Source organism: Penicillium alfredii (genome assembly GCF_028826965.1).
Source record: "Penicillium alfredii strain IBT 34128 chromosome Unknown utg000011l_segment0_segment0, whole genome shotgun sequence".
In the NCBI taxonomy this organism is placed as follows: domain Eukaryota; kingdom Fungi; phylum Ascomycota; class Eurotiomycetes; order Eurotiales; family Aspergillaceae; genus Penicillium; species Penicillium alfredii.
In genome coordinates this window covers 2,902,657-2,915,494 of record NW_026622708.1, presented here as the reverse complement: position 1 = coordinate 2,915,494, position 12,838 = coordinate 2,902,657, and the positions used below count along the sequence as shown (strand labels likewise).

The 12,838-nt window shown below is 52.6% G+C and overlaps 6 protein-coding genes across 6 annotated transcripts; 3 read left to right on the top strand and 3 right to left on the bottom strand.

Annotated features, from left to right (window-relative positions):
- Positions 1-882: 882 nt before the first annotated feature.
- Positions 883-3,199, top strand: NUU61_009504 (transketolase family protein; the record flags this gene model as incomplete). Its single annotated transcript, XM_056660029.1, has 4 exons — positions 883-1,046; positions 1,099-1,208; positions 1,276-2,273; positions 2,327-3,199. 4 exons carry the CDS (start codon positions 883-885, stop codon positions 3,197-3,199), a joined length of 2,145 nt encoding a protein of 714 aa, XP_056508322.1.
- A 507-nt stretch (positions 3,200-3,706) lies between these two features.
- On the top strand, positions 3,707-4,993 carry NUU61_009503 (NAD(P)-dependent alcohol dehydrogenase; the record flags this gene model as incomplete). The annotated part of the gene is made up of 3 exons (XM_056660028.1): positions 3,707-4,049; positions 4,102-4,730; positions 4,790-4,993. 3 exons carry the CDS (start codon positions 3,707-3,709, stop codon positions 4,991-4,993), a joined length of 1,176 nt encoding a protein of 391 aa, XP_056508321.1.
- Positions 4,994-5,191: 198 nt separating this feature from the next.
- On the bottom strand, positions 5,192-5,656 carry NUU61_009502 (uncharacterized protein; the record flags this gene model as incomplete). The annotated part of the gene is made up of 4 exons (XM_056660027.1): positions 5,192-5,291; positions 5,341-5,385; positions 5,452-5,525; positions 5,576-5,656. The coding sequence occupies 4 exons, from the start codon at positions 5,654-5,656 to the stop codon at positions 5,192-5,194; spliced, it is 300 nt and encodes a 99-aa protein (XP_056508320.1).
- Positions 5,657-6,220: 564 nt separating this feature from the next.
- Positions 6,221-7,776, top strand: NUU61_009501 (uncharacterized protein; the record flags this gene model as incomplete). Its single annotated transcript, XM_056660026.1, has 3 exons — positions 6,221-6,559; positions 6,620-6,992; positions 7,049-7,776. The coding sequence occupies 3 exons, from the start codon at positions 6,221-6,223 to the stop codon at positions 7,774-7,776; spliced, it is 1,440 nt and encodes a 479-aa protein (XP_056508319.1).
- Positions 7,777-7,829: 53 nt separating this feature from the next.
- NUU61_009500 (Zn(II)2Cys6 transcription factor domain-containing protein) lies at positions 7,830-9,815 on the bottom strand (the record flags this gene model as incomplete). Its single annotated transcript, XM_056660025.1, has 4 exons — positions 7,830-8,509; positions 8,566-8,929; positions 8,984-9,478; positions 9,534-9,815. 4 exons carry the CDS (start codon positions 9,813-9,815, stop codon positions 7,830-7,832), a joined length of 1,821 nt encoding a protein of 606 aa, XP_056508318.1.
- Positions 9,816-10,312: 497 nt separating this feature from the next.
- On the bottom strand, positions 10,313-12,508 carry NUU61_009499 (uncharacterized protein; the record flags this gene model as incomplete). Its single annotated transcript, XM_056660024.1, has 3 exons — positions 10,313-11,150; positions 11,203-11,972; positions 12,023-12,508. 3 exons carry the CDS (start codon positions 12,506-12,508, stop codon positions 10,313-10,315), a joined length of 2,094 nt encoding a protein of 697 aa, XP_056508317.1.
- Between the last annotated feature and the right edge of the window lie 330 nt (positions 12,509-12,838).

The window sequence follows — 12,838 nt, the reverse complement described above, 5'->3', positions numbered from 1 at the left end:
TTCAAAGTCGAGCCGACTCTATCATTGGCCCATTTCCTTTTCAAGCGGCGAGGCTGCCAACATTGAAAGAGATTCACAGGAAGATAGTGACGAAAAGCACGTGTTGGTATGGCTATGAATTCATCGCTAATGCTTACTTCGGAGTACATCATCTCCCATTCAACTCTCTGGATAGGGTAAGAATTCATAAAGATACTATCCAACCTAGTCCTAACCAACGAACTACACGAATGTTTTCGCCGCGGCGCCTATATTTTTCGCGTTAAGTGCGCTGAATACGAAATATCTGGGGCAGATCCTCCAGAGACCAGACTCTGGGCTCTCGAGGCTCAGCCGGGTACAGAAGAAAGAGCAGAAGCGGCAAATGAAGTAGAGGAAGGTGGAGGGAAGCAGGGGCAAATGGACCTCGGGAGACGTCGTAGATGAGTAATAAAGCGCAGAAAGAATTGATTGAACCGGCAGACTTGAAAACATACCTGAATTATTCTAGGCAACATGACTCGGCCTGAGATGAGAGTGTGGCACGGTAGAGCACTGGGGTGTATGGGGTTGTAGTTGCTACAGCCCGGAGGACTCGGGTTGGATACAAGCAAACGGACAATTTTCACGTCTTGGCAATTTTGGGACAATTCAAAATGTGCAACTGGGAGAGCATCGCATTGCCTTTCTAGGGCATTTATATGACGGGGTGCTTCGACTTGCCCTAAACAGCATCAACCGAGTGGAGCACCGAGGAACAAGTCCAGTGGGCCCAGGATAACCCAACATGGAGAAAATAAGCACCTCCGGCGCTTTCAACTCGCATTATTTGAATGCGAGGCCCCTCTGGTCTGGAGTTGGTCGACTTGCACATTGATTCAGTGACCTACTGCCTGCGACATCATGACGGTCGAAGTCCTTAGCAACGGCGTGAATGGCGTCTCGAAATCCGTGCCGTCGGCACTGCCTTTGGTGCAGAAACTATCCAAGAATCACGACATAGTGCTCAAGACCTTCCGGTTGCTGATTGCTGATCTTTGCCAGCAATTCAACGGTGGACATCCGGGGTAGGTTGTGCGAAGCCTCTAAAGAAATGGCTGCAAACTAATTCGCATCTAGAGGTGCCATCGGCATGGCTGCTATCGGCGTTGCGCTGTGGAAGTACGTGATGCGCTATGCACCACACACCCCAAATTTCTTTAACCGGGACCGATTTGTGCTTTCAAACGGTCAGTGAATCTGAATTCCTTCGTCTACAAACTCAGTCCTAAGTAACTAACCCGCAATCCCATCCAGGCCACACCTGTCTCTTCCAATATAGTTTCCTGCACCTGACCGGGTACAAGGCTATGACTTTCGAGCAGCTCAAATCCTATCATTCGGATCGCGTTGATGCCTTGTGCCCTGGACATCCGGAGATTGAACATGAGGGTATCGAAGTCACCACCGGGCCGCTGGGCCAGGGTATCGCCAATGCCGTTGGTCTTGCTATGGCAACTAAAAACCTCGCCGCCACCTACAACCGACCCGGGTTTGACGTGGTGTCAAACCACACTTGGTGCATGATTGGTGACGCGTGTCTGCAGGAAGGTGTTGCCCTCGAAGCGATCTCGCTGGCCGGTCATCTTCGTCTCAACAACCTGACTGTCATCTACGACAACAATCAGATCACATGTGATGGATCTGTTGACCTCACCAACACCGAGGACGTAAACGCCAAGATGCGCGCATGTGGCTGGGACGTGATCGATGTGGAGGATGGTTGTTTCGATATCGAAGGGATCATCCGTGCGTTGGAACAGGCCCGCGCATCTCAACACAAACCCACTTTCATCAACGTCAGGACGGTGATTGGCCTTCACAGCAGCGTGGCCGGTACTGCAGCGGCACACGGTGCTGCTTTTGGTGCCAAAGGCGTTGAGAATATGAAGACAGCCTACGGTTTCAACCCAGATGGGCATTTCGTGATTGACGAGACGGTGCGCCAGTTCTTCCAGGACATTCCGGCTCGTGGAGAACAGTGGGTGCAGGAGTGGAACCAGCTGGTCAGCAACTATAGTACTCAGCATCCCGAGTTGGGAGCCGAGTTCCAAGCGCGGGTCCGCGGTGAACTCCCTGCGAACTGGCAGGATCACATCCCTACCAGTTTCCCTGAGAAAGATACAGCCTCCCGCGCATCGACTGGGCTAGTCTTCAACCCAATTGCCAAAGAGGTTAAGTCATTCATGGTTGGTACGGCAGATCTGTCGCCCTCGGTCAACATGATCTGGTCCGGCAAGGTGGATTTCCAGCACGTAAGTTTTAGCCTTGAATATTCCCGTTGTTTCTATGCTGATCCAGAATGCAGCCCGATCTACGCACCACTTGCAATATCAATGGTGACTACTCCGGTCGCTATATCCACTATGGCATTCGCGAGCATGCGATGTGTGCCATCTCTAATGGCTTGGCAGCCTACGCGCCTAACACGATCATCCCCGTCACCTCTTCATTCTTCATGTTCTACCTGTACGCTGCTCCGGCGGTGCGAATGGGTGCTCTCCAACACCTCCAGATCATCCACTGTGCCACTCACGACTCCATTGGCATGGGTGAGGATGGGCCCACCCACCAGCCAATCGAGCTGGCTACACTGTACCGCGCCATGCCAAACCTACTGTATATCCGACCCGGCGATAGTGAAGAGACAGCTGGTGCATGGCTTGCGGCGATCGGCGCAAAGAAGACCCCGAGTATTATCTCAACTTCGCGCCACGCCCTGCCACAGCTGTCCCAAACCCGGCGTGACGGTGTTGCGCATGGCGCCTATGTTTTGGCAGAATCCGAGTCAGCCACGGTGACTCTGATCGGAGTCGGCGCTGAGCTGTCTTTCGCTTTGCAGGTCGCCGAGCAAGTGAAGGCACAGAAGGGTATCACTGCTCGCGTGGTTAGCTTCCCGTGCCAACGCTTGTTTGAGCAACAGCCGCTCGACTACAAGCGAGAAGTTCTGCGGCGCCACCGCGGCATCCCCGCGGTTGTGATCGAGCCATATGCTCCCAATGGCTGGGAGCGGTACGCGGATGCGGGCATCTGTTTGACACGATTCGGACACAGTCTGCCTGGAAAGGCGGCCTACAATTTCTTTGGCTACGAGACTGACGTGTTGACGACCAAGGTGGCGGGGTATCTGGAACGCCTTGAAAGTGATGTATTTCTTCGAGGGGAGTTCGTTGAGCTATAAAGAAAAAACAACTTTTTTGTCTGTTTCTGGTGTTATGTATAGAGAATGGCCTTAGAGAAATAGAATATTATCGATTTCAAATCAGCCTCATCCCCGTGGTCGCGTGTGCTCTTCTCATGTTGGTCTTGTACAGCGCATGTCCAAGTGGCCATCGATGCTTAGAACTTCCTATTCGGGAATACATGCCCTAAGTCGAGTCCAAGGAGCCACCGAGGTAGAAATGCCCAGTTTCGGGAGAATACTGTCATACTAGGCCACCAAATTGTACAACTAAATGAATTGAAATGATATGACAGTTGAAATGTCTGCGAGACTGGGCAACCATTTCCCACGCAGGTAGGGTTGATCAAGACAAGTCACCCCGGACCCACCGACGCCGTGGGGTAGTCAGTTCCTGGAACAGGCAATTCGAGCCAAACCTGCCTGGTTCGGATTGTTGCAAGGCGAAAAATCGCAGCATTAAAGAATGGTTCATCGCCCAGTATTATTTCCACCATCTTCAAAGCCATGGCTCCCTCGATGCTTGTGGATCAGCTCAACGGCGAGCAGGTCGACGTGCCGACCAAGTCGCGAAGCAGCGATCGCACTGTCATCACAGCTTCGTCCCCCAATCCCTCATTACAAGTGACAGCCGACCACCAGCTGAAATTGGTTGACACCCCCGTCTACGCGCCGAGACGCGGCGAGGTGCTCGTCCATATTAAGGCGACCGGGATCTGTGGCTCGGACATTCATTTCTGGAAGACTGGTCGCATTGGGTCGTTGGTCTTTGAGGGCGATTGTATTATCGGCCACGAGGCCTCGGGGATTGTCTTGCAGTGTGGCGAAGGCGTCAGCCACTTGAAGCCCGGTATGTGGTGTTTGGCTATCTGTTAGTTGCGTGATATCTGATTGATTTCCAGGCGACCGAGTGGCCATTGAGCCCGGAGTTCCGTGTGAGCGGTGCTTCTTGTGCAACGAGGGACGGTACAATCTCTGCGAAGATGTCCAGTTTGCCGGGGTCTACCCCTACGATGGAACCATGCAGCGGTACAAGGTGCACCCGGCCAAGTGGCTGCACAAGCTCCCGGAAAATGTCAGCTATGCCGAGGGAGCCCTGCTTGAGCCTCTGTCGGTGGTGATGCATGGCATCAAAACGGCCGGACTTAGTCTAGGTCGCGGAGTGGTAGTGTGTGGTGCTGGTCCTATTGGTTTGATCGCACTGGCCGCTGCACGCGCCTCGGGTGCCCATCCCATTGTGATTACCGACCTAGAGCCAGCGCGCCTGGCCTTTGCAAAGGAGCTGGTACCCTCATGCATCCCGTACGAGGTGGACAGCACCAAAGATGCACAGGCCAATGCCCAAGCCATCCGGGCCTTGTTTGGATCCAGTGAGTATGTGGCGCCAGAGACCGTGCTCGAGTGCACCGGCGTGGAAACCAGCGTGTGCACGGCGGCATATACAGCCCGACGAGGTGGCACGGTGATGGTAATTGGGGTGGGCAAGGCCATCATGCACAACTTACCCTTTATGCATATTTCTCTCGCTGAGGTATGGAAACGTCCCAGGTGTTATTGCGGGCCCAAAACAAACTTTGCTCACTCTGCTAGATCGATCTACGATTTATCAATCGCTACCGAGACACTTGGCCACCTGCTATTGCTTGCTTGAGTGGCGGCATTTTGGACCTGAAGAAGCTGATCTCGCATGTCTTTCCTCTTGAAAAGGCACAAGATGCCTTGCACCTCTGCGCGGATCCGAGGAACGGAGGGATCAAGGTGCTAGTAGTGGATGAGCAAGAGACATCGTTGTAGATAAACATAGTGTCATACTTGGCTCAATATAAAGATGATAGATTCAATTATCGAAACCATTTGTGCGGACAACCCGGTAGTTTATTTGAACTTGGTAATGTATTGGAGTATTATTGGGATTATTGGAAATCGAACTTTCGTTCAGCAATCAACAAGGAGGTCCGGGATATTCCAAGTAAACACGCGCCGAAATATAATTCATGCCGAGTGGCAGAAGATTGCTTCCACAGGTACCGGGTCCTTGGCCGAGTGATCGCCGGGGGCAAGCACCGTGTTTCGCCCGGTGCATTCGGGGCCACTAAATCGTTATGAGCGAGAGTCAATCGGAAGCTAAGAAGACAACGTACGTGAAAACACGGCACTTCTTGCGGATAGATACTGTGAAGACCTCTCTGCGACAAGTCAGGATCGGATGCATCATCTAGCAATCATCTAGCAGTGGGGAACAATAGACCTACTCTTCCTCGACTGCATGGCATTCATCCAGCGAGACGTGAAGACCGCGGCTGGTCTGTGCCGTTTCAATGCCCACCTGTACGGATCAGCAGGCTAGCCCTTTCATCTCTTCTGGAGGTGTCGTACCGTCGTTTTCTTGACGTTGGCAGTCGCCGATACGGAGAGCACCATCAGGCTCAACAGCGATAGTGATGTGAGACCATACATGATGCAGGTGGCAGACAAAACTCCAATGAGAGTGGATGAGAGGAAAAAGATCAATCTATTATTATTCTTTGCATGAGGATTGCAAGGGAGATGCCATCTGTTGCTTCTCGAGGGCGAACATCCCTTGCGTCTGTTCAGGAGGGATGGAGCCAACGGTATTTGCAAGGTGAGACTCATTCAGGGAGCGATCGACTGCGATCGAGGGATTGGAATGTTCCTGCATCGTATATCGTGGCAAGGAGACAGTTGTAGCGGTGGAGTCGATATCCAAGACACACAGTTGTATACTTCAGCTGTGTGAAGGGAAGAAGGGGAAATTGAGACACCGAGGGGGGGGGCAATTTTTTTTTTTTTTTTTTTTTTTTTTGGCGCTTGAAAGCATGAACTATTGCATCAATGGACGAAATTCAAAGAAATAATCAACCGCAATGCGAGTCCTAATTGCATGGAAACGATCTGCGGCGTTGGGATCGACGTTCGGGTTGTCTCCCCCGCACTCGACGGGTGCATTTCCCCAGAACAACGCTGCATGGCGATCCATCCGGTCACTACTCACCATACGCCATGAACGACTGGCATTCGCAACCGCGTGCTCTCGCCCCGTCATACACGCCATCCGACTCTACCGAAGGCCCGGCCTTTGCCTCCCCGCTGGGTAGCGCCAACTGGGGCCACGATGAATTCTCGCACGACCCGGGATTCCTAGCTTCACAGGAGGAGCTGCGGTGTATGCTCTTTAATATCGCACATTCTGCTGCTCCGACTCGAGCCCCCACGCCGGATGAACACACACAAGATGTCGAGCAGGCACAGAAAAGGGGCGGCGCACCAATGCGCCCGGTGTTGTCGCACCCGCGCCGAGTCGAGTACTTGAAGAATTACGTGGGGCAGGTGGCTCCATGGGTGAGTTGATGGGCTTTTTGGTTTGCAGAAAACCAGAGGTGTTGCTCACATGTCTCTTAGCTGGATATGTTCGATTCGCAGTGCACGTTCCGAGTGCAGATTCCCGCACTCGCTCGGTCGTTCCCCGCGCTGCTCAACGCGATCCTTGCTATATCTGCCCGGCAAATGGAGCGAAAGGAGGGCACTCAGGACTCCTTTGACAGCCTCGAGTTCTACCAAGAGGCGATTCGCTTGCTGAGCCCGCTTCTTCAGGTCCGCGACCCCAAGGTTGTCGCCGCCTGTGTACTGCTCTGTTGCCTCGAGATGATGTCCGCGCGGGCGCAAGATTGGCGGCGTCATTTAGAGGGGTGTACGGCACTCTTCGATGCTTTTGAAATCCACGGGTTTAGTAGCGGTCTGCTACAAGCCGTGTTCTGGTGCTACGTGCGCATGGGTGAGAAATAGGGAACAGAAATGACCAATGAATTGAGGCTAACTCTTCTTCCATAGATTTATGTGGTGCTTTAATCTCCGACGGGACACAGAGCACCCTTCTGCGTCCGAGTAAATGGCTTTCGCCTGGTTGCTCCGAAGACGATGCGGCCCGGCTCTTCTATGCCGCCCAGTCTCCTAACATGCACGCCAATTACGCCGTATACCTTTGCGCCAAAGCATGCGAGCTGGTGTCCGACCGGACGCAGTTTGTGGAACTCGGTGTTCGAAATGAGTGTAAGGGCGACACTTTTCAACGCCGCTGGTTTCGACTTTGGAATGATTTGCAGAAATGGTTAGAAAACCGCCCGCCAGAGCTGTTGCCCGTACACACGACTGCGACAAAGCCATTTCCACATATCCTTTTCTTGCACTGGGCCGCTATATCGTCCAACCAGCTCTACCACACAGCAAGTATCTTGTTGCTGAACATGATGCCCAAGACCGTCAAGCTTCCCCCGGGGCCCGCCGTCTCGGCCCTTTGGCATGCAAGGCGTATTTGTGGCATCTCGTTGGCTAATCCTCATCACGGGTGCTTGAACAACGCTATCCAGCCGTTGTGGATTGCTGGGCGCCTTTTTAGCCATATCTCGGAGCACAAAATCATTGTCGATGTGATTCGCAACATCGAAGCCAAGACTGGATGGGGTGCTTGCTGGCGCATTCGGGACCTGGAGCTTGCTTGGGGGTATCAAGTACCACGGCCAGAGCAGGCCGGTCCAGGACGGGTATCTGCAACAGTTTGAGTAAAGGACATCGCCCTTCTAAAAAGGCAAAACCGCCCAGGAAACCTAGTTCTCTATGTCTCGTCATGGAGACACCACTCTGACCGCAAGCTCTCCAGACATTCGCGAGCATCCCATCCCGTAACTGTGAGGATACGTTGAAATCCGCGAAGAATCTCAACCTGTTGGAATTCATGTGTCATCCGACGCGCTGCTGTGATAAATGACGCCAGGAGGCATGGGTCCCAGCACTCACGCCGGTCATTATGGAGTGCGATTCCGCAGATCCGCTGGGCGTGCCATAGTGGAGACATGGCGGCTGTTTGGAAGTCTGATAACCGCGCAGTGCGTGGTCGGCTGTGCAAGAGAAGAAGCATGGCAGTATGGTAAAGCTGGTTGCCAAACACGCCCGCTCCATTGGCGAAGAGAACAACCGGGAAGCTCTGTTCCGGGCCGCCCAGATGATCGCCCGCTTCCAACTCTAACATTGGTTGAAATCCCGGTGGACGATCTCGATACCAGTGATCTAGCTCATCTACGAGCTGTATCCATGTTTTAAGAGGAGGGCATTCTGGTAACCCGTCTTCCGTGTGGATGAATTGCAACGCTCGTGCGCAGAACCAGAGAGGGCGTTGCGCGTAGTAAAATGTTGTCCCGAATGGATCATCAGCCAGATTGACTCCCCTTGAATGCAGCAGGGATAGGGGCAGAGGCACGTTCATATTCGTATCGCTGACCAGCGCAGCTCCGAGGTCTAGAAGAGAACATCAGATCTTGATACGGACACTCGAAGTGGTTGAGGGTACTCACCTAGTCGAACAAACAAGGAATAAATACCGGAATTTAGATCTCTACCGGCAACATGAGCACCAAGAACATTCAGAAGTTCTCTGTTGGGCTGCCTTTCCGGCGACCACGCTCTCGGGACGTTCGATATACAAGTCTTTACCTCGTCCAGAGCATGCAGTAACGCAACGGCGGTGACTCCTTGTTGCAAATCAAGATGTTCTTGGTAAGCATATTCCTTTGTTATCCCTGGGTGCGGTGTGCGCGGATGTAGTTGGTTGAAAGATGTTTCGGCTAACTCGAGAATCGACACCCAACAGCGCTGCGACGCCATTGCCAACTGCAGACCGTGAATTCCAAATGAGTGACCGAGGTCACAGATATCTAACTGGTAGTCTTGAGTTAGTTCTCAACAATCAATCCAGCCTAAGAACATTCTTACCCATGGAGCGACCTCATAGCGATAGTGCCGGAGCAACTCCTGTATTCCCGTTGCCGAGTCCTGGCAAGGAAGGGGTATGGGTTGAGAGAGAGATTGTGAAATAGGAGTGCGGTGACTATTTGAATAGCTCTGTGGAGTTTCGGGGGCATAAGGAGCTGGTCTGGATGGTGGTGAGATTGCCCAATCTGGCAGATTCAAGTCTGTGCCCATCGATTCGTTCATGCTTGTTCCCAGCGCCAACAAACCAGCGACGGCGGACTCATCCTTATCGCTGAAGGTTGTTGCTGGAAGAGGAGCATCCAGTGCTTGAGACAGGCGCTCATCCGGAGACCACATAGGCAATACGGTGCCGTCATCTACATCATCAGGATTGTTTGCACTTGGCCCAGAAACTTCTTGACTCGATTGCTGAGCCAGATCAGCGACAGAAGGCGATGCTTCTTCTGGCTCCTGGAGTATTTCATGGCGATCTTTCCGGGGTTCTTCGGGAACAAACTAGATCCTCCTTGATCAGTGTAGTCCGGCGGACGCAGTCCGATATGGGACTTACCCTAATCGCGCCATAGGTCCCGGATGAGCTTCCTACCTCGGATGGCTGGACAGATTGTGCGTTTTTTGTGAGGAACGTGAGCTGAGGGCCATATTGACATTGGAAATTCCGGTCAATGCAATTGCGACAACTCGGTTTGCCTTCATCACCTGTGGTACTGTCAGCGGTGCACATCGGGCATCGAGTGGACGACGGCTTACACTTGCGCCGGCGGATACGACAGCGCATGCAGCCAGTGCGACAGCGAGTGAGTCGCCGCGAGGTTGAAGTGTGGCCAGCCATGGAGTGCGGCGGGAAGCCGCGATGCGGCAAATGGGGAAGGCGTAGACACTGTCACGTGGCGCGGATGCACTTACCTTTTTCGGCGTGGGGAAGTGGACGGAGAGCCGATTGATGAGCATCAATTACATTAGAAAGAATGTTGAGACTAAGATATTTAGTTTTAAATATGAGATCGAATAACCAGTAGGGAGTAAGGTTGAACAGACAGTACAAGCAGAGTGACTCGATATATACTTGAAGACGAAGAGAAACAGAAGGGGAAAGACCCGAGATAGTCTTGTTTTGGTTCTGCATATTCCTCGAGAAAGCCAGCATATCTCAAAATAGTACTCTACTGATACTGTGTGGAATTTTCTCGACTCCGCCATTCATCCACAATCCCCGCATATGCTGATGGTTCATAGACTCCCGTGAGCTCTGTCAGAAATCCCCCGCCTAGTCGACATGGATTCAATCCCAGATCTCGCAGAAGCATATCATTATACTATCGATTTCTATTAGCCAACACTGAAGCCAGCCGGATTCTCTTCTGGACTTACCTGGATAGCATCCACTTCCAACCCAGTCCCAGTCAGCGACCCAAGGACAACATCCTCTGAAATAGAATTGTCCATGACATCCTGCGAGATATCTTGAAGACGAAGACAATCATTCCGATGGGTCTTTGAATCCACAGAAGAATCTAAGCCCCCAGCCAAAAAGGCAGCTACCCATAGCGCTTGAACCTCGGCAACCACCGCAATGGTGGAGGATAGCACAATGCCGAGGACAGCAAAAGATCGATCGCCTTGTGCAACCAATTCGGGCGCAACCATGCGGCGAAAAAGGCGATATGGAAGCAACTTGTGTGATTCAATCCATGAAGGTGGGGTGCGGTCGACTGGGGTACAACCCGTGGCAGCTAACTTTTTCTTCACCATCACCTCTGACTTCTCATCAAGGTTATGCCAATGCTGGATACGGGCCTCGGTTACGGAGTCCAGGGAGCCATTGATTCTTTCTAGGGAATTGATTTGGCTTTGTTCTGGGTCGCATCGAGGTTCATGGTTCACCAGGCCGGAAAGACCCAGAGTGAGCCGAAAGCTCGGTGGCTGAAACTGGACGGGCACAATTGGTCTGTAGCCAGTGGCGTGAACAACCAAATCAACGTCGTTAACTCGGGTACCATCCTCCAGATCAACTCTGGCAGTTCGGAGAATGCTAGCGTCCAACTTTGTGCCAGTGTCCGTGATTTTGGCTATGGTTGATCGATAGACATGCACCTGAGGCAAGCGGATGGTTTCCCAGAGATCTCGCTGGTTCGCAATCCCGATACTGGAGGCACACGAGACGACACTAAACAAAGATTAATCGTCTCCTAATATTCGGAAGAGAACGATGGACAGACCTGTTATCTGGGCGAAGCTTCTGCAACTTTGGGTCGGCACTGTATCGCGCTATCTCCTCGAGGTTCTGATCCACAGAGGCCCAAAACCTCCGGATCCACCACCGGCCCAAAGGATTCCCGTGGAAAAAACGAGCAAGCCACGAGCCCTCCATCTGAAACCCCCACCCCCATATTAGGGGAGAAGAAGCCGGGGATAGCCGCTTAGGGATCTCGTAGCAGCATGGACTGAGATGATTTAGGAGTCGTGTGCTCGCCGCTTTGTCGCTGGCCACTGTCTCGCCATTTGGGAGTGACGAAGTGGGCGGTGCCATCCATGCTGGGCCGGCACCTTTATCTCGAATAATCCAGTGTACTTGCACGGGGTCTTTGGGGGTCGACCGCAAGTGCAAGTTAGGATCATTGCGATGCAGAGTTGCGAAGAAGTGCACCAGATCAAATGCTGATTTGGCGCCACCGTATATGGCCACAGACCGTAGTCGTGAGCCAAACTCGCGACCCGCGTCGCTATTGAATGATGGACTTAATTTCGGTAAGGGCTGGTATCCTAAATTCTCTCGAGCCCAGTCTCCGACATGCTTGGCATGGATGACGGTACCAACAGGTTCAGATACCTCGCCAACGGGTTTGGGGTTTGGGAGGTTTGGTACCGAAGTCAGGCCCGTTGCCAAAATCAGCTTATCACAGATGATATGAATAGCCTGGTTAGAATCTTTGCTGTCGCTGAGATCGAGTTTCCACTCCCTGCTCTCCAGGCGGGTAATGCCATTGACCTAAACACACCGTGAGACGCGGACTCTCCAAGAAGATCTTTACCACTTACCCTCCAGTTCAGCCGTATGTATTTCCGCAGGTCCCACTTGTCAACCCACGCATGCAGATACCGATTGATTTTCCAGCCGGCAATGAACTGACACGTTGAGTCATCCTCGTTATCCTCCTCTGGGACGACGTCGGAGAGCGGCAAGTCGCTGAACTCATAAAGCCCGTAGGAGTTCTGGCTCAGCAAATTCGGGTATAGTCGCTCCTCGGCCCAGGTACCCCCGAGATCTGATGCGGAGTCAATCACAAGGAGGCGACAGTCTGAAACATCGTGTGTGTGAAGCTGTTGAGTCTCCGTGAAACAGGCAGGGAACGCGTCGCCAGCCTCAGGGGTATTGTCGGTTGATTTGGCTACGTCGTAAACACCGGCAACTTGCAGATATGTCTTGGCGGCGACGAGGCCGTAGAGACCTAAGCTCGTAGTTAGAGGTGTATTTAAAATCTGACGAGGATACAAACCTGCTCCAACAATCACCACGCGCTCCATGCGGGTCAGAAATTTGCACAGGACGAAGGAGGGTGTGGAAAGAGTTGAGAAGTCATCTTGGCCGAAATATGCTCGAGTGATGGAAGACAAAGACACATTGTAAGGTCGCGTTGCTATTGTTCTGGTGGGGCCACCCCGACGACCATCGCGTGGACTCACTCACGGCACAAGAATCACACACATTGTCCTTGGTTTCGATGGGACATGCCCTGTTTGATAGCCAGGATAAATCCCTGGTGATTGAAGACACGAATCACGCCTGAGTCGTCCATTTCTCAGCTCGTGTGATGGTGCGAAGTAGGAGGCCTGCCCCTGATCAGTTTCAAGCGA